This window comes from Uloborus diversus, chromosome 6 (genome assembly GCF_026930045.1).
Source record: "Uloborus diversus isolate 005 chromosome 6, Udiv.v.3.1, whole genome shotgun sequence".
In the NCBI taxonomy this organism is placed as follows: domain Eukaryota; kingdom Metazoa; phylum Arthropoda; class Arachnida; order Araneae; family Uloboridae; genus Uloborus; species Uloborus diversus.
In genome coordinates this window covers 10,706,899-10,722,442 of record NC_072736.1, presented here as the reverse complement: position 1 = coordinate 10,722,442, position 15,544 = coordinate 10,706,899, and the positions used below count along the sequence as shown (strand labels likewise).

Below are 15,544 nucleotides of genomic sequence, written 5' to 3'. Positions count from 1 at the left end.
GTGTGTGGGGGGAGGGGGTGGAGTGGGGAGATCCTAATAGTCCTAACACGTATTTGTGGCGTCCCCTAAGTTTCGCCGACATAAATCCCCCCCCCTGCTTTTTAGATTTAATCATACTTTTTGATATATTAATGGGGGGGGGGATCTGAAGTGTCAGCGAAACTGGGAATAAATCTTACTTAATGTTCACAGTTCCTAGGTATAAAGAAAAGAATATTTGTGTGGGAGGGGAAAACATCTCCCCGATTTCAATTGCCTTTACGATTTATTATGGGGGGAAAAATAAATGATTTTTTTTTAGAGACCCAGTGTTCAGTTCGTCCACCCCTAAGCATGGCTAAGGAACTTATTTCACCCGTAAACAAACCTTATCCGTTGTAGGTAAGCTACTTGGCTATACTTGGCTATACTACTTGTTTACTTTCTACTTTGGCGAAAACAAAAATATAACGTTTACGTTGCCGCCATATTTGCTCCTCTTGTTCAGGTTTTACTATTTAATGGAACTGTTAATGCTTAGACTCGATCCATTTATTTGACGGACTTTTTAATATTTGAAAGAACTTTTAATGATTTTTTGAGCAATCACAATTGCTTATCGTTCTCATTTGACTGTTTTGATGTTCCTATGATTTTATTTTCCCACCGCCTCCCTCTGCAGCAGCACCGTCGACCGGCCTCACGATGCTGCTCCTCTAACGAACAAAGTCTCCAGGTTGCGTCCATATCCTACACGCATACACACACACATACACTCACACACACTCATGCCAGCACACAGACACAAACACCCACGCATACATACACACACACACACACTCATGCCTAGATACAGACACAAACACACACGCATGCATACACATACCTATACACACACACATACCTATACACATTAAGTTTCGCCGACATAAATCCCCCCTCCTGCTTTTTAGATTTAATCATACTTTTTGATATATTAATGGGGGGGGGGGGATCTGAAGTGTCAGCGAAACTGGGAATAAATCTTACTTAATGTTCACAGTTCCTAGGTATAAAGAAAAGAATATTTGTGTGGGAGGGGAAAACATCTCCCCGATTTCAATTGCCTTTACGATTTATTATGGGGGGAAAAATAAATGATTTGGATTTGATAATGATCACGAGTGTGTGGGAACACACATACCCACACACTCGTGATTGCGAAAAACATAATTTGAATTCAAAATGCCATAATTCAAATTAATTAATTTTTTTATTTTTTTTGGTCGTTGCTGGTTGTTTTAATTGAATTTTTCACATTATTTAATGGCTTATTTTTATATTAGGTGGATTTTTCTTACATTTTCTTAATTTAGTTATTTTTCTTTTAATAAAACTTTAAGTGCTGTTAAATTGTTTGATTTGTTTAAAAGTTCATTAAAAAGACGAAATAGCGTATAGAAAAGTCGAATGAGTAGCTTCTGGGTAATGTTAATCAAACATGGCGGCAGTGAAAAACAGTCGCCAAGTTTAAAAATGCGCCAAGTGATGTCCCTTTTGCGTAAAGTACCGAGCATCGTATCTCCAAAAAATTAACAATATACAATTTATGAATAATATTGTTTCGAAAGCATAACACTAAAGTTGTAATCATTTTTGTAATGATTGTTGGAATCATAATATCGAGAAAAGAATCGGCATTGTTGAAACTCTAAATTGTTACTGTTTTTTTCAATCTTTCATTCAGTCTTTCTGCATACTGTTTCAGAACGAATATTCAATAAAGACAAGCGAGAAATTTTCACTTTTAATGCATACATTCGTTCATTATCGTAACATCCATGGTAAATGATAATATTTAAATAGATGTAGTAAATGAACATTTCTGTCAAAAACGACTTTTCATCCATTACTGCTTAGGTCAGAAAAACTGGAATGTTGTTTTCATAAATCGAAAATGAAAGCGGCCCATCTTTCCGCGCTGTGGTTTCTTTTTTTGCTTCGATTTCATTCTGTCTTCTCAGAAGATTACGTATCCTGTTTAGATATTGGACCTAAAATGTTAATAGTGAATCCTCAGTTCACTCCACAAGGCAATTTGTCTGCTGGAACTTATAAGAAAATCAACAATGCTAAAACTTTAACCGACTGCGTTAATGCCTGCTGTGAGGATGAAACTTGTAATGTTGCATTTCTCTTCGAAGCATGTTATTCAGTTCGATGTGATAGTCACAAACTATGTCAGCCATTAAACAGATCAGAAAAGGAATTTGAGAAATCGTATGTTGTTGTGATTCGATACCCTGAAGAAAAATATTTCCATGAAGATGAAATAGTTGATGACGATGCTCATGAAAAAATATTTCAAGATAATTACCGTGTTGATGTGGCTCAGTTTAAAGAAACTAGAGGGCCTCTGCTTAATCAAGACACATCGACAACAGTGGTATTTCAAGATAATTATCGTGTTGATGTGGCTCAGTTAAAAGAAACTAGAGGGCCTCTGCTTAATCAAGACACATCGACAACAGTGGTTTTTACTCCAACATCAAAGAATTGCGTATATGGAACCCATCAGTGCCCAGAATACGAAGAGTGCGTACTAAAAGCCCATCACACGCTCATTGGAATTTGTTCTTGCATAGATGGTTATGAACGTCAACAAGGAAAATGTAAGAAAAAGCATCTTCAACAAATTATGATTTCTTCAATTGTTTCTAACCCAGATTTAACATCAAGTAAAAACTTTACAGCAATACCAGTGTCTTCTACAACACCATCTGTGCAACGTTTAGTAGTTTCAGCTGGGGACAATGTAACATTGCAGCTACCTGAAAACGAAGTAACTCTTCCAGCCTATGCATTAGAACAGCAACAAGGTGGAATGGATACTTACAAATACGATTGGAAATTGATTTCTCATCCTGAAGGGGATGAAACTGGCACAATGCAAGGCCAGAATACCAAGAACTTAAAACTCTCTAAGCTGAGAGCTGGAATTTATACTTTTAAAGTAACCGTGTCGTATGCCAATGCTCTTGGAGAAGCTATGGTTCATGTGACCGTTTTACCTCCCGAGCGGAAAAATAAACCTCCTGTTGCTATTATCCATCCCTCTAATGTCACTGTGAAGCTACCAAATAAAGATACTGTTTTAGATGGCTCATTTAGCACTGATGATGACAAGATAGTCAAATTCCAGTGGGAGGTTCTAGAAGAGCCTATTGGGTTTTCTGTATCTCTTGATGAAACTCCTACTCTTCAATTGAGGAATTTAACACCTGGATTTTACTGCTTTAAGTTAACAGTTACGGATTCCAAAGGAAAATCAAATTTCACCTTTGCCAATGTGACAGTTCTAAAAGAAACTGATTATCCACCTACTGCCAACGCACAATCTGAAGTTGTTGTATTTTTACCGCAGAATGAAGTAACATTGAACGGCAACCTCAGCACCGATGATAAAGGCATAAAAAGTTGGGAATGGAAAAAGAGCGCGGATACAGACACAGCAGTTGATATGGAAGGAACAAATGGTCCTTATTTGCACCTTTCTCAGTTGGAAGTGGGAGTCTATAAATTCATTTTGAAAGTAACGGACACTGCAGATCAAACATCCACTACTGAAGTACACGTGTTTGTGAAACCTGAAACTAACAATCCTCCTGTTGCTAATGCTGGTCCTGATCAGAAGTTAACTTTACCATTACAAGGTCCAATCATTTTAAATGGCAGTGGTAGCAAAACTGACGCCAAAATTTCTAAATGGAAGTGGGAGCAAGTACAAGGGCCAAAAAATGCTATTATATCCGATGCTGATGCTGCTATTGCTAAGGTTACTGGATTGATACCTGGTTACTATCAGTTCATGTTAACGGTGTATGATGAAAAATTTACTCATTCTTCAGATACTGTCAACGTTTCTGTGATTCAGTTTGAAAATATGCCACCAAGAGCAAATGCTGGAGGTGATAAAACTATTTATTTGCCATGTGACGTCATAGTAATGAATGGAAGCTCTTCGTTCGATGACATTGAAATTGTAAAGTACCAGTGGACGCGAGAACCTGCATCATTAGCTGCTGGATACATTTTAGAGAATTCCGACCAAACACCTAACCTGAAGATGGCTGGTTTAATATCTGGACGGTATTTGTTTCGATTGACAGTATTTGATGTCCAAGGAGCTTCTTCATACGATACTGCATCTTTAATCGTTAAACCGTCAAGGAATCTTTTTAACCAACTTGAAATGAAGATAAATGTAGATATTGAAAGCTTCACCCAAGAACAAGAAGATACACTGTTAAGGCAAATGGAAATTTTATTGCACGACGTGGATCCAGTGAAAGTAAATTTAGAAAAACTTGATTCTGATTGTCACGGCAAAAGAGTCGTTTTGTTGTTTACCGTTGAAAGAATCTCAAGTCTTCAAGGTGGCATCATTCGTGGTGTTGATGTAGTATCTCGTCTTAAGAGAAAATTGCGTTTCGATAGTTCGCTGCTGGATGTAGAAGTTCTTTCAGTTGATACAGTTGTATGCCAGAGCAATTGTTCCAACCATGGGATATGTGATCCATATACCAAGAGTTGCGTGTGTGATGCATTCTGGATGCAAGATGTGTTTCGGTACAGCTTTGGGGACAGAGAAAGCAACTGTGATTGGAGCATTTTGTATGTTGTCGTTGTCTGTTTCACTACTGTCGTTGCATTAACTGGAATGCTTTGGGGTATAACCTGTTTTTGTGCGAAAATAATTTTTCAGAAGTCAAGGAAACGCTATACTTTACTAGACGATTTCAATGGTCGAGAAGTGGAAAGGGCAAATTTTTCTCCACGAAGTAAAAACCAGAGAAAATTGATGATTTCTGATTCTGAATCGGCTGCAGATTTTGAATCCCAGTACAAGCCATTATCTGTGAAGTCAAATGGTATACTTAGTGGCATTGTAAAAAGTTCTCATGAAATAACTGCATAATATGTTTTTTGGATTCAACTTTGTATAAAAAATTTCCAGCCTCAGCTGACTAGTTAAAATGCATTTCAATAATATGACTGTTGTGTAATAAAACTGAGGTGATTTTTCAGTGAAAATTTATTTTCGTTGCATTTATTTGTATTTCATGGAAAGTGTAGAAAACAACAGGACATTTTCTTTGTATGATTGTTGTAATAAAGCTAAACTTCTTAAGAATGTAGATTTCTTATTACTATTGAAGGGGAAAAAAGTAAGACGCATATTAAAGACCCTTATGCTTTTCTGTTATTTCAAAATTGAAACTTAATAGAAAGGAATACACTTTTTTGTACGTAAAAAAAACTACTAAAAAGAATTACTTCTTTTTAGTAGTAAAAATTATATTTTAAACATGTAAAAAGTTTAAAAAATACATTTCCAAGAATTTGTCATATAGTTACTTTGCAAGTAGTGGCTTGTTTGTTTTCAGTCAAAGAGTCATTTTAAATCGAGTTTTAATTTTGAAAAACTTTGTCCATAAATGATGTCACATTTTTTTTCAGCATTTGTGACCCCCTCCCCCTGTGTCACACATCACCTTCCCTTCCTCTTCCCCTTGTCACATGTCACGCTATTTTTCATTAAGGTACACTCTTGTAAAAAAAAGCGAAATCTCGCACTTCTTGTTGCCCCCCCCATCCCCCTTGTCACAAACTGTCGCAATTTCACGAGCATCCATCGGTCCTCGAAGCAACCTTCCTCAAAATTGGCTAGAGATTGGTTTTCTCCGAAAGAAGTTGAATTGGTTGATAATAAATCCAACTCTTCTATTGCTACTGAACTACGCTTATTAAATGTTACAAGGCTGTTGCTAAACATATCTCTCAATCACCCGAAGCCCCAAGTGGCCGGTTAAAATCTTCGAGTTATTGGTCGTTCGAGTTATGAGAAGTTCCCAAAACCTTCTCAAGTATTTGGGACCCAATGAAAAGTTCGAGGTAGAGGAATATTCGAGTCAGAAGGCTTCCAGTTATCGAGAGATAACTATTTTTGGTAACGATGAGAAATGTGCTGAAAATTTCACAACTTTCAAGAAATTATTATTGCAAGGGAACAAAAAAGTTTAAAACTAATTGCAAAAATTGATGTGTACTATGAAGCAAAAAGTACGACGAGTTTCTCGACGATATTGTTAAAAATCAAAATCCTTTTTTACCGACGAAAAAACTGAGGAGATTCTTAGTCATTGAATGAAAATATGTGAATGAACATCTGGTGTGTCAATTCTTCAACATTACGAAATGAACTGATTCTATTTTTCCGCAAAAAAAAAAAAAAAAAAGAACATGTAATACACAACATAATCAGCATAATGCGTTTCTTAACGATAGTTACATGTTTCGTTATCTCCGGGTGATTTGCTTAATGATATTACAAAAGAATTGACTGCCAATATGGTGGAAAATGACCAAAATAAAATTTTCTATTTTTAAACGTTATGACTTTCGCGAACATTCCCATCAAGAGGCAGAAGATAATTATCCAAGGTTATCTATGGAACAACAAGACCTGGTTCTTTTGCCTGGTCTTTGAACCACGTGAAAGCAGATTTGTGAGTCAGAAGTCGTCATTATGCAGAAAAATCTCCGCATTTATCTTAATGCCGGTAACCTTGAAAATTATCAAAGCGTGTCAGTAAGCTTTGCGTTTATTTTTGGAAAGTAAATGAAATCGCTACGATGGTGATAGCCGCCTGGGCTGGGAAAGAACTTTTACGCCGTTCCACAACAGTAAAAAAACAAAATGATTCCAGGGATGAAAATCGTCGAACGTTCGTTCGGTGGTTGTTAACACTTGTTAAATATTTGGAACACTTTCGATTTATCACTTACTTCCCTGTGAACGATCTGAGTGGTTTTACTGATTTAAAAAAAATATATATTAATTTGAATTTTGACATCTTGAATTCAAATTATGTTTTTCGCAATCACGAGTGTGTGTGTGTGTGTGCATGTAGACGTGCGTGTTTATGTGTGTGGGTGGGTATGTGTGTTTGTGTGTAGGCATATGTGTTTGCGTCTGTGTGCAGGCATGAGTGTGTTGGTAGTTGTGTGTAGATGTGTGTGTGTTTGTGTAGGTGTCTGTATGTAGGCGTGTGTGTGTATGTGTTTGTGTAGGTGTCTGCATGTAGGCGTGTGTGTATATGTGTATGTGTAGTGTAGGTGTCTGTATGGGGGGGGGTAGGCGTGTGTGTGTATGTTTTGTGTATGTGTGTAGGTGTATGTGTGTATGTGTGTGTGTGTAGGTGTGTGTATGTATGCGTGTGTGTGTAGTATATGGACGCAACCTGGAGACGGTTTTCGCTAGGGGAGGAGCATCGTGAGGATCCGGTCGACGGTGATGCTGCAGAGGGTGGCGATGGCGGGGGGAAAATAAAATCATAGGACATCAAAACAGTCAAATGAAAGCAATTAGCAATCGTGATTGCAAAAAAAAAAAAAATAGTGCAGCAGAACCTCCATTATCCGAAACTCTTTTAACTAGGCTCGCCAGATTTCTTAAATGTTCAACCGGAACCGGCACACAGGAATACTCTCCCTCCCCCCTCTCTTGGGTTGGTTACTAATGGCTAAAAATAGTTACTTATTAATAACCTAGACCAAGGGTAATAAAAATATATTAATTTGAATTTTTGGCATCTTGAATTCAAATTATGTTTTTCGCAATCACGAGCGTGTGTATGCGCGTGTGTGTTTCTGTAGGCGCATGTGTGTGGGTGTGTGTGTAAGTGTATGTATGCATGTGTGTGAGTGAGTGTTGTGTACGCGCGTGTGCGTGTAGGCGTTCGTGTGTGTGTAGGCGTTCGTGTGTGTGTGTATGTAGGCATGCGTGTTTGTGTCTGTGTGCAGGAATGAGTGTGTGTATGTGTGTGTGAAGTCGTGTGTTTGTGTGTGTGTGAGCGTGCGTGTGTGTAGGACATGGACGCCTCCGACCAGGAGAAGCGGATAGCTCAGGACCGGAGGACAGCCGCGCCTGGAGTACGGCGGGCAGTGGTGCTGCAGGGGCCCCTGGTCCAAGCTGAAAAAGGAACCGTAACATCAAGGACGGTCAAGTGAGAACAATAAGCAATCGTGATTGCTCAATAAATGACACACTCAGATAAACATTTTTTCCTTCATGTTAATATTTATAAGTTTTTTTAGTACAAAGAAACACTTTGAATGAGGAATAAAAATTGGAATAATATTTATGTGTACTTTTCATTGGCTAGGACTTTTTTCAGAAAGTTTTCTTTGATTTTAATCTACTTGTAAAAGCCCTCCCAAGTTAACAGGACATTAGTTTTACTAGTTGATGTTTGTAATGACAAAGTGATTATACTACTAATCCTTCACAGTTAAATATTTTTATACTTTTTTGATCATCTATTGTCAAATTTATCTTTTACCGGGACGTTAAGTAAACCGGCCGGGACACCGGGTTTTTGTCTAAAAACCGGGACTGTCCCGGTCAAACCGGGACGCCTGGCAAGCCTACTTTTAACCGAAGTCAGTTTATGAACGTTTTATTTATTTATTTGTTATTATTATTATTTCTCATTTTTTATTGCTGTCATTATTCGTTATTTTTTAATATATTGTTGACATCATTTATAATTATTATTGTTTTATTATTATTTTGTTTATTATTATTACTATTATTATTGATTTTAATTTTTCTATGATTACTATTATTGTTTTTTTATTACATTATTGTTTATTAAATTTTACTATTACTATTGTTTCACTGTTATTATTGTTTTTTCAATTACTATTGATATTGTTTGTTATTATTACTGTTTCGTATACAGTCCACAGATGGCGCTGCGCAAGCGTGTAACTCTCTAGAAGAAAGTAAAGTGTAAGTTCTAATATCAAGCAGTGAGGCCGTCTTTTCTAATTGTAGTGCAATTTACTTTTCAATTATTAGATTTTCAGAGTTCAAGATTGAGATGGCTTCCCGCATATGAATTCTTCAAATACAACAAACAAGCAGGTAAGAGAAAATAATTTTCGAAACATTCTAATTCATATTTATTCCCTAACATTTTTGGTCCGTCGAGCCGGAGACCAGTGAGAAACGTTCTATTCTAAATTCTTGCTTGTTTTGTTGTTTCAACAAAAGCTTTATATTGTCTTAATTCAATTAGAGAAACATTCAAAAGTATATTTTGTTTAAATGTGTTAAACTTTAAAGCGTACGAAGTGCACGTACTAGGATTTAATGCAAATTTACGAAATGCGTTATTTCAAATTTGAGATTATTCAAAAGGTTTCAAACTCTTTAATAAGTGGTTATTTTCTTTTTAATTGATTGGTTGATTTTTCTTATTTGGTAAATTACTGGTAGTCTGCCATTGTCGTTCCTTCTCAAATAATTTACAAAAGTTTCAGTTTCGTTTTGCCCTTTAGACTGTTTATTCCTTGGTAATTCTTGTTGCGATTTTCTCCCCTCGCTTCCCCACCGTCTCGGTGACGCGCCAAAGTAGTATTTTCTTTCGTTCTTTGGACTAGACATTCGTTCATTCCCGCACAGCTGCGTTGTTTTTCTTTAATAAAATTGTTTTATTTGCTATATTCAAATGAATATGGGCGCTTTGTTAAAGAAAAAAAAGAGTGTCAAATCTTCGATTACAAAACTCCAAAAGAAAACAGAAGAGGAAATTGAGAATTTAAATAAGGTGGGTTTATTAGCTAGGAAGGAAAGATTCATAGAATTTAAAGCTGAGGTAAAGGGTATTTTGGATCCTATTATAAGTATTTGCGAAGAAAAAGATGAGGAAACTTATTGTACGGAAAAGGACGATCTTTTAGACGCTTTAGAGGCAGTACTTGTCACTATAGACACTCGGCTTGTACCTTCTGTGGTAAATTCCGAGTTTCAGGTTAAAACCCAGGATTCAAGCCAAACTTCAGTCCCAGCTCAGTCAGCTGAAGTAAAACTGCCTACGTTATCCCTACCTGTATTTTCCGGTGCAACTGAGGAGTGGCTTACCGTTTCCGATCTTTTTGAAGCTGCAGTTTCCAACAATCAAAATTTGACGGGAGCACAAAAATTGCAATATTTAAAAGGGAGTTTAAGGTCAGATGCGTTAAAAATCGTAAACTCTTTATCGATTACCAATGATAATTTCGAAATTGCTTGGAGATTGCTACGGGATAGATACTTTAATAAAAGAGAAATTGTGTCCTCCTTAATGAAAAGATTTATCAATATAACACCCTTAAGTGGAGAATCTTCCACACAAATTTTGAATTTGATAGATTCTACTAAGGAATTTGTAAGGATGTTAGAGTCCTTGGAATATGAGATTGATCCAACTGCAGATACCCTTTTGATGCATATGATATTGTTCAAGCTTGATACAAATTCAAGAACTTGGTTTGAGAGAACCTTTTCAACTGATGTCATTCCAAAGTTGGACGAACTACTGCAATTTCTTGCAACACAAGCGAGATCCATCCCGAGTTTAACTACCAAGAGAAACGTTCAAAGAAAGGTGACTTTGGTCACGTCTAGCGCCCAGTCACAATGTCCTCTCTGTAATAGAGAGCATGCATTGTCGAGGTGTGATAAATTCTTAAAATTGTCAGTACAAGAGCGTTCGAATTTCGTTAAATCGAATAATGTTTGTTTTAACTGCTTAATTCAATTTCACGGTGTGAAAACTTGCAAAAGCAAGTTTAGATGTAGAATGTGCAAAAAAAAACCCACCACAGTTTACTTCATATCGAAAATGTTAGCGCTAGGGGAAGACAGGGGTCCTGTAAATGTGTCAAATTCGAGTGGACTTTCTATCAATGCCCCTGTGTTTTCACCTGCTCTTGTTCCAAGTACTAATGAATTGAGGGAAAATTCTGGAGTGGTGGATGTTACATTTTGTCTTTCTGATGTGGGCCCAGACGTTCAAATTCTCCTCTGCACGGCTCTGATTCAAGTAAGAGATATTTGGGGTAACTATCAGACCTGTAGATGTCTTTTGGATAGCGGAAGCCAGGCTTCGCTTATTACAAATGAGTGTATTGAAAAATTGGGCTTGCACAGGAAAAAGGCCAATGTTCGTATTTCGTGTTTGGGTGCTTCCGATACGCGTACAAATGGGATTGCTGAGATTCAATTCACCTCACATTTCCCATCTCAAAAGTCCTTTGAAGCGCCCGTGTATGTGGTTAACAAAATTGTAGGTATGCTACCACATCACAACTTAGATTCCTCAATGTGCGAATTATTTGGGGATATTTCTCTGGCTGATCCAACATTTTACAAGAGTGGTCCGATTGATGTACTTCTCGGTATTGACCTTACTTTGCCATTGCTAAAGGGTCAAACGTTATCGTTAGGTAAGGATAAACCATTTGCCATTCGTTCAGAACTGGGTTGGATAATTGGCGGTAAGGCTAATTTTGGTGATCAAAATTCTCTTCATGTAAATAATATTCAGTTAGTGTCAGATCATCTAATCAATAAATTTTGGGAATTAGATTCTGTACCATGTGCTAAACCCTTAACTTCTTTAGAAAAGTCGTGTGAAGATCATTTCGCAAAGACACATTCTAGGGATGAGAATGGCAGATATACAGAAAGGTTACCATTTCATACACCTCCCACGCGGTTAGGTGATTCAAAACAAAATGGAATTCGTAGGCTAATCAGCGTGGAACGCCATCTCATTTCTAATCTAGAAAAATACGAACTCTATCGCAAATTCATGAAGGAATACCTTGATCTAAAGCACATGGAGCTGGTTCCAGATTTTGAAATTAATAACATCAATAGTTTGTACCTCCCTCATCACGGAGTTGTTAGAAACACTAGCTCTACAACTAAGCTCCGCGTCGTCTTCGACGCTTCATGTAAAACCTCGTCTGGACTTTCTTTAAACGATTTGCTCATGGTTGGACCAAGAGTACAGCCAGAACTTTTCCCTATCCTGATTCAGTTTCGACTTTTCAATGTAGCCATTTGCGCTGATGTGGAAAAGATGTTCCGCCAGATTAAAGTTCATGAGGAAGACGTAGACTGGCAAAGAATTCTTTGGAGGGAGTCTCCAAACGAACCAATAAAAGAATATCGTCTAACTACTGTTACCTACGGAACATCCTCAGCACCATTCCTCTCCACGAGAACCTTACGACAGCTTGCCATAGACGAACAAGAGAATTTTCCAGCCGCTTCAAGAGCTACCCGTTGTCACTTTTATGTAGATGATTTGCTGAGTGGGAGTGCGACAAAGAAGGAAGCCATTCAACTGGTATCCGAGCTGCAGGAGATGATGAAAAAGGGAGGCTTTTCTTTACGTAAATGGGTGTCAAACGATCCCGACGTACTGGCAACCATTTCAAAAGAATTACAGGCAATTGATTCAAAACACACGATCAACGATGACCAACCTGTCAAGATTCTGGGAATAGCTTGGCTTCCAGATGTTGACAAGTTCACCTTTATCATCACCGTCAATGAGATGGACGTATGGACTAAACGTAAGGTACTTTCTGAAGTCGCTAAAATCTTTGACCCCTTGGGCTGGTTGGCACCTACAGTTATCATTTCCAAAATCTTCCTCCAAGAGCTGTGGAGTCATCATCTAAGCTGGGACGAGGAGCTACCTGATTCTCTGGCAAAGCAGTGCAGAACATTTCAAGAACAGCTTCCTGTACTTACAAATATCAAAATTCCAAGCTGTATTCTCATTCCCCAGGCTTCAGACGTGCAAGTACACGGATTCTGCGACTCTTCAGAGAAGGCCTATTGCGCAGCTATATATATTCGTTCCCAGGATGTAACCCTAGCTGTGACATCCAGACTGCTAATATCCAAGACGCGTGTCTCTCCAGTAAAACCGCAGTCTTTACCTCGATTGGAACTCTGTTCTGCTTTACTTCTTGCCAATTTGTTGCAAGCTACCTTGCCAACGCTAACTGTGCCAATCTCTGAGACATTTGCGTGGTCTGATTCCAAGATCACACTGGCATGGCTGAAGTCTGAATTAAGAAGATGGCAACCGTTCGTAGCTAATCGAGTAGCACAAATTCAAGAGCTGACTCCTAATGTGCACTGGAACCATGTGAGCGGTCTGGAGAATCCTGCTGATTGCGGAACAAGAGGGATTCCTCCAACTAAACTAGAAAGGTGCGACTTGTGGTTCAACGGACCTGATTGGCTAAGGAGTTCTACTTTTCCTAATGGAGGGTTTGAGGATAATCCAGAATTGCAAAAAGACATGTCTGTAGAAGCTAAAGGAACATCCAAGCTGGTTATGCTGCAAGTGGTTGATGCTTCTTTCAAGGCAGAGTTTTTTCAGAAATTTTCGTCTTGGAACAAGTTGAAGAGAGTTGTAGCCTATTGTTTAAGATTTGGGAAGAACTGTTCTCTGGCTGCGGATAAAAGAAATAAGTCTTTTTTAACAACGACAGAATTGCACGAAGCCGAGAAAAGGATTGTAAGATTTATCCAGCAGGATCATTTTTTGACGGAGGTCTCCTATCTGTCAGCGGGAAAGCAGCTTCCTTCGAACAACAAGATTAATCCCTTGACTCCGTTCTACGATGATTCCGGAATAATTCGTGTCGGTGGGAGACTAAAAAATTCAATGCTTTCAGAATCGCAGAAGCATCCCATCTTGCTTCCTAAAACCGACCCTGTTGTGAATTTAATTATCGCCGATTATCATCTAAAACTTCTTCATGCCGGTCCACAACTTCTCCACGCAGCTCTCAGAGAAAAATTTTGGATTCTTTCAGCCAGAGATGCAGTTAGAAGAGTTGTAAGAAAATGTATCCCGTGCTTCAGAAATCGTCCAAGGCTCGCTGGTCAAATCATGGGAGATCTTCCAATGTCCAGAGTTTGCCCCTCTTCTATCTTCCAACGAACTGGTATTGACTTTGCAGGCCCATTCTTAATACGGAACTCCAAGGGAAGAGGAAGCCGCAATACTAAAAGCTACATCTGCGTCTTCGTCTGCCTCACAACGAAGGCAGTTCATCTTGAAGTCGTCAGCGACTTGTCATCAAAAGCCTTTATCGCTTGTTTAAAAAGATTCGTGGCACGCAGAGGTAGGCCATGACCTCTTCTGCGATCAAGGAAGTAATTTTTATGGAGCGAGCAGAGAGCTCAGGAAGGAGTTTCGTCAGTTGATGAAGGAAGACGACGTACATCAATTTCTGGTAACAGACAACATCACCTTTCACTTCAATCCTTCATCTGCTCCCCACTTCGGAGGCATTTGGGAGGCTACCGTGAAATCGTTCAAGTTTCATTTGAAAAGAGTTGTTGGAGCCATCAGTCTCACATTCGAAGAATTAGCCACGTTATCAAGTCAAATTGAGGCATGCCTTAATTCTAGACCACTATGTGCATTATCTAGCAGTCCAGATGATCCGTCTGTTCTGACTCCAGGACATTTTCTAATAGGAAAAGCATTAACAGCTGTTCCTCAACCTACGGCTCCAGACGACATCAGTCATTGCGATCGTTGGCGATTGCTTATAAGAATGATCCAACATTTTTGGAATAGATGGTCGTCCGAGTATTTGACGTTGCTACAATCAAGAGCGAAGTGGCGCAATTCTCAAAAGAACCTTGACAGTGGAGATCTTGTTTTAATCAAACACGACAACTTACCTCCACTACAGTGGAAATTAGGGAAGGTCACGGAAACGTTCCCTGGTAAAGACAATAAAGTACGTGTGGTCAAGGTAAAAACTGACACTGGTGAACTTGTTAGACCAATTGCAAAACTGTGTCCCCTTCCTATAGACACTTGAGCATTCTTCAACTATGCCTACTTTTTCTTTCTAATATTGTAGAAGGTTAAGATCGTCTATTCATCTGTAACGCTAATTACTTAATTTCATTTATTTAGAAGTATGATTTATTGTTATTTAAATTCATTTAGTATGCTTAACTTAATTCATTAATTTTGAAACCCCCTCCGTGTTTCAAGGGGGGCGGTATGTTTCGTATACAGTTCACAGATGGCGCTGCGCAAGCGTGTAACTCTCTAGAAGAAAGTAAAGTGTAAGTTCTAATATCAAGCAGTGAGGCCGTCTTTTCTAATTGTAGTGCAATTTACTTTTCAATTATTAGATTCTTAGAGTTCAAGATTGAGATGGCTTCCCGCATATGAATTCTTCAAATACAACAAACAAGCAGGTAAGAGAAAATAATTTTCGAAACATTCTAATTCATATTTATTCCATAACAATTACTTTTATTGTTATTATTGTTCAGAATTATTTCTATTGTTTCTGCTTATCACTATTAATTGCATTGTTTATTGTTATTACTATTATTGTTTATTATTATTATTACTATTATTATTATTAATGTTTATTATTATTATTACTATTATTATTATTAATTTTTATATATTATTATTACTATTATTATTATTAATGTTTATTATTATTATTACTATTATTATTATTAATTTTTATATATTATTATTACTATTATTATTATTAATGTTTATTATTATTATTACTATTTTTTTTTATTATCATTACTATTAGTAGGCCAACAACATCACTTCTGTGTCACATCGAACTAATTGAACTCCGCTATCGTAATCGTAGCGACGTCAGAGTCACT

The 15,544-nt window shown here is 37.7% G+C and overlaps 2 protein-coding genes across 2 annotated transcripts; both read left to right on the top strand.

Annotated features, from left to right (window-relative positions):
* The first annotated feature begins 2,017 nt into the window (after positions 1 to 2,017).
* Positions 2,018 to 4,936, top strand: LOC129224206 (dyslexia-associated protein KIAA0319-like protein). Its single transcript, XM_054858624.1, has 2 exons — positions 2,018 to 2,344; positions 2,441 to 4,936. Exons 1-2 carry the CDS (start codon positions 2,018 to 2,020, stop codon positions 4,934 to 4,936), a joined length of 2,823 nt encoding a protein of 940 aa, XP_054714599.1.
* A 5,755-nt stretch (positions 4,937 to 10,691) lies between these two features.
* Positions 10,692 to 15,061, top strand: LOC129224204 (uncharacterized). The gene is made up of 2 exons (XM_054858621.1): positions 10,692 to 13,208; positions 15,041 to 15,061. Exons 1-2 carry the CDS (start codon positions 10,692 to 10,694, stop codon positions 15,059 to 15,061), a joined length of 2,538 nt encoding a protein of 845 aa, XP_054714596.1.
* The last annotated feature ends 483 nt before the right edge of the window (positions 15,062 to 15,544 follow it).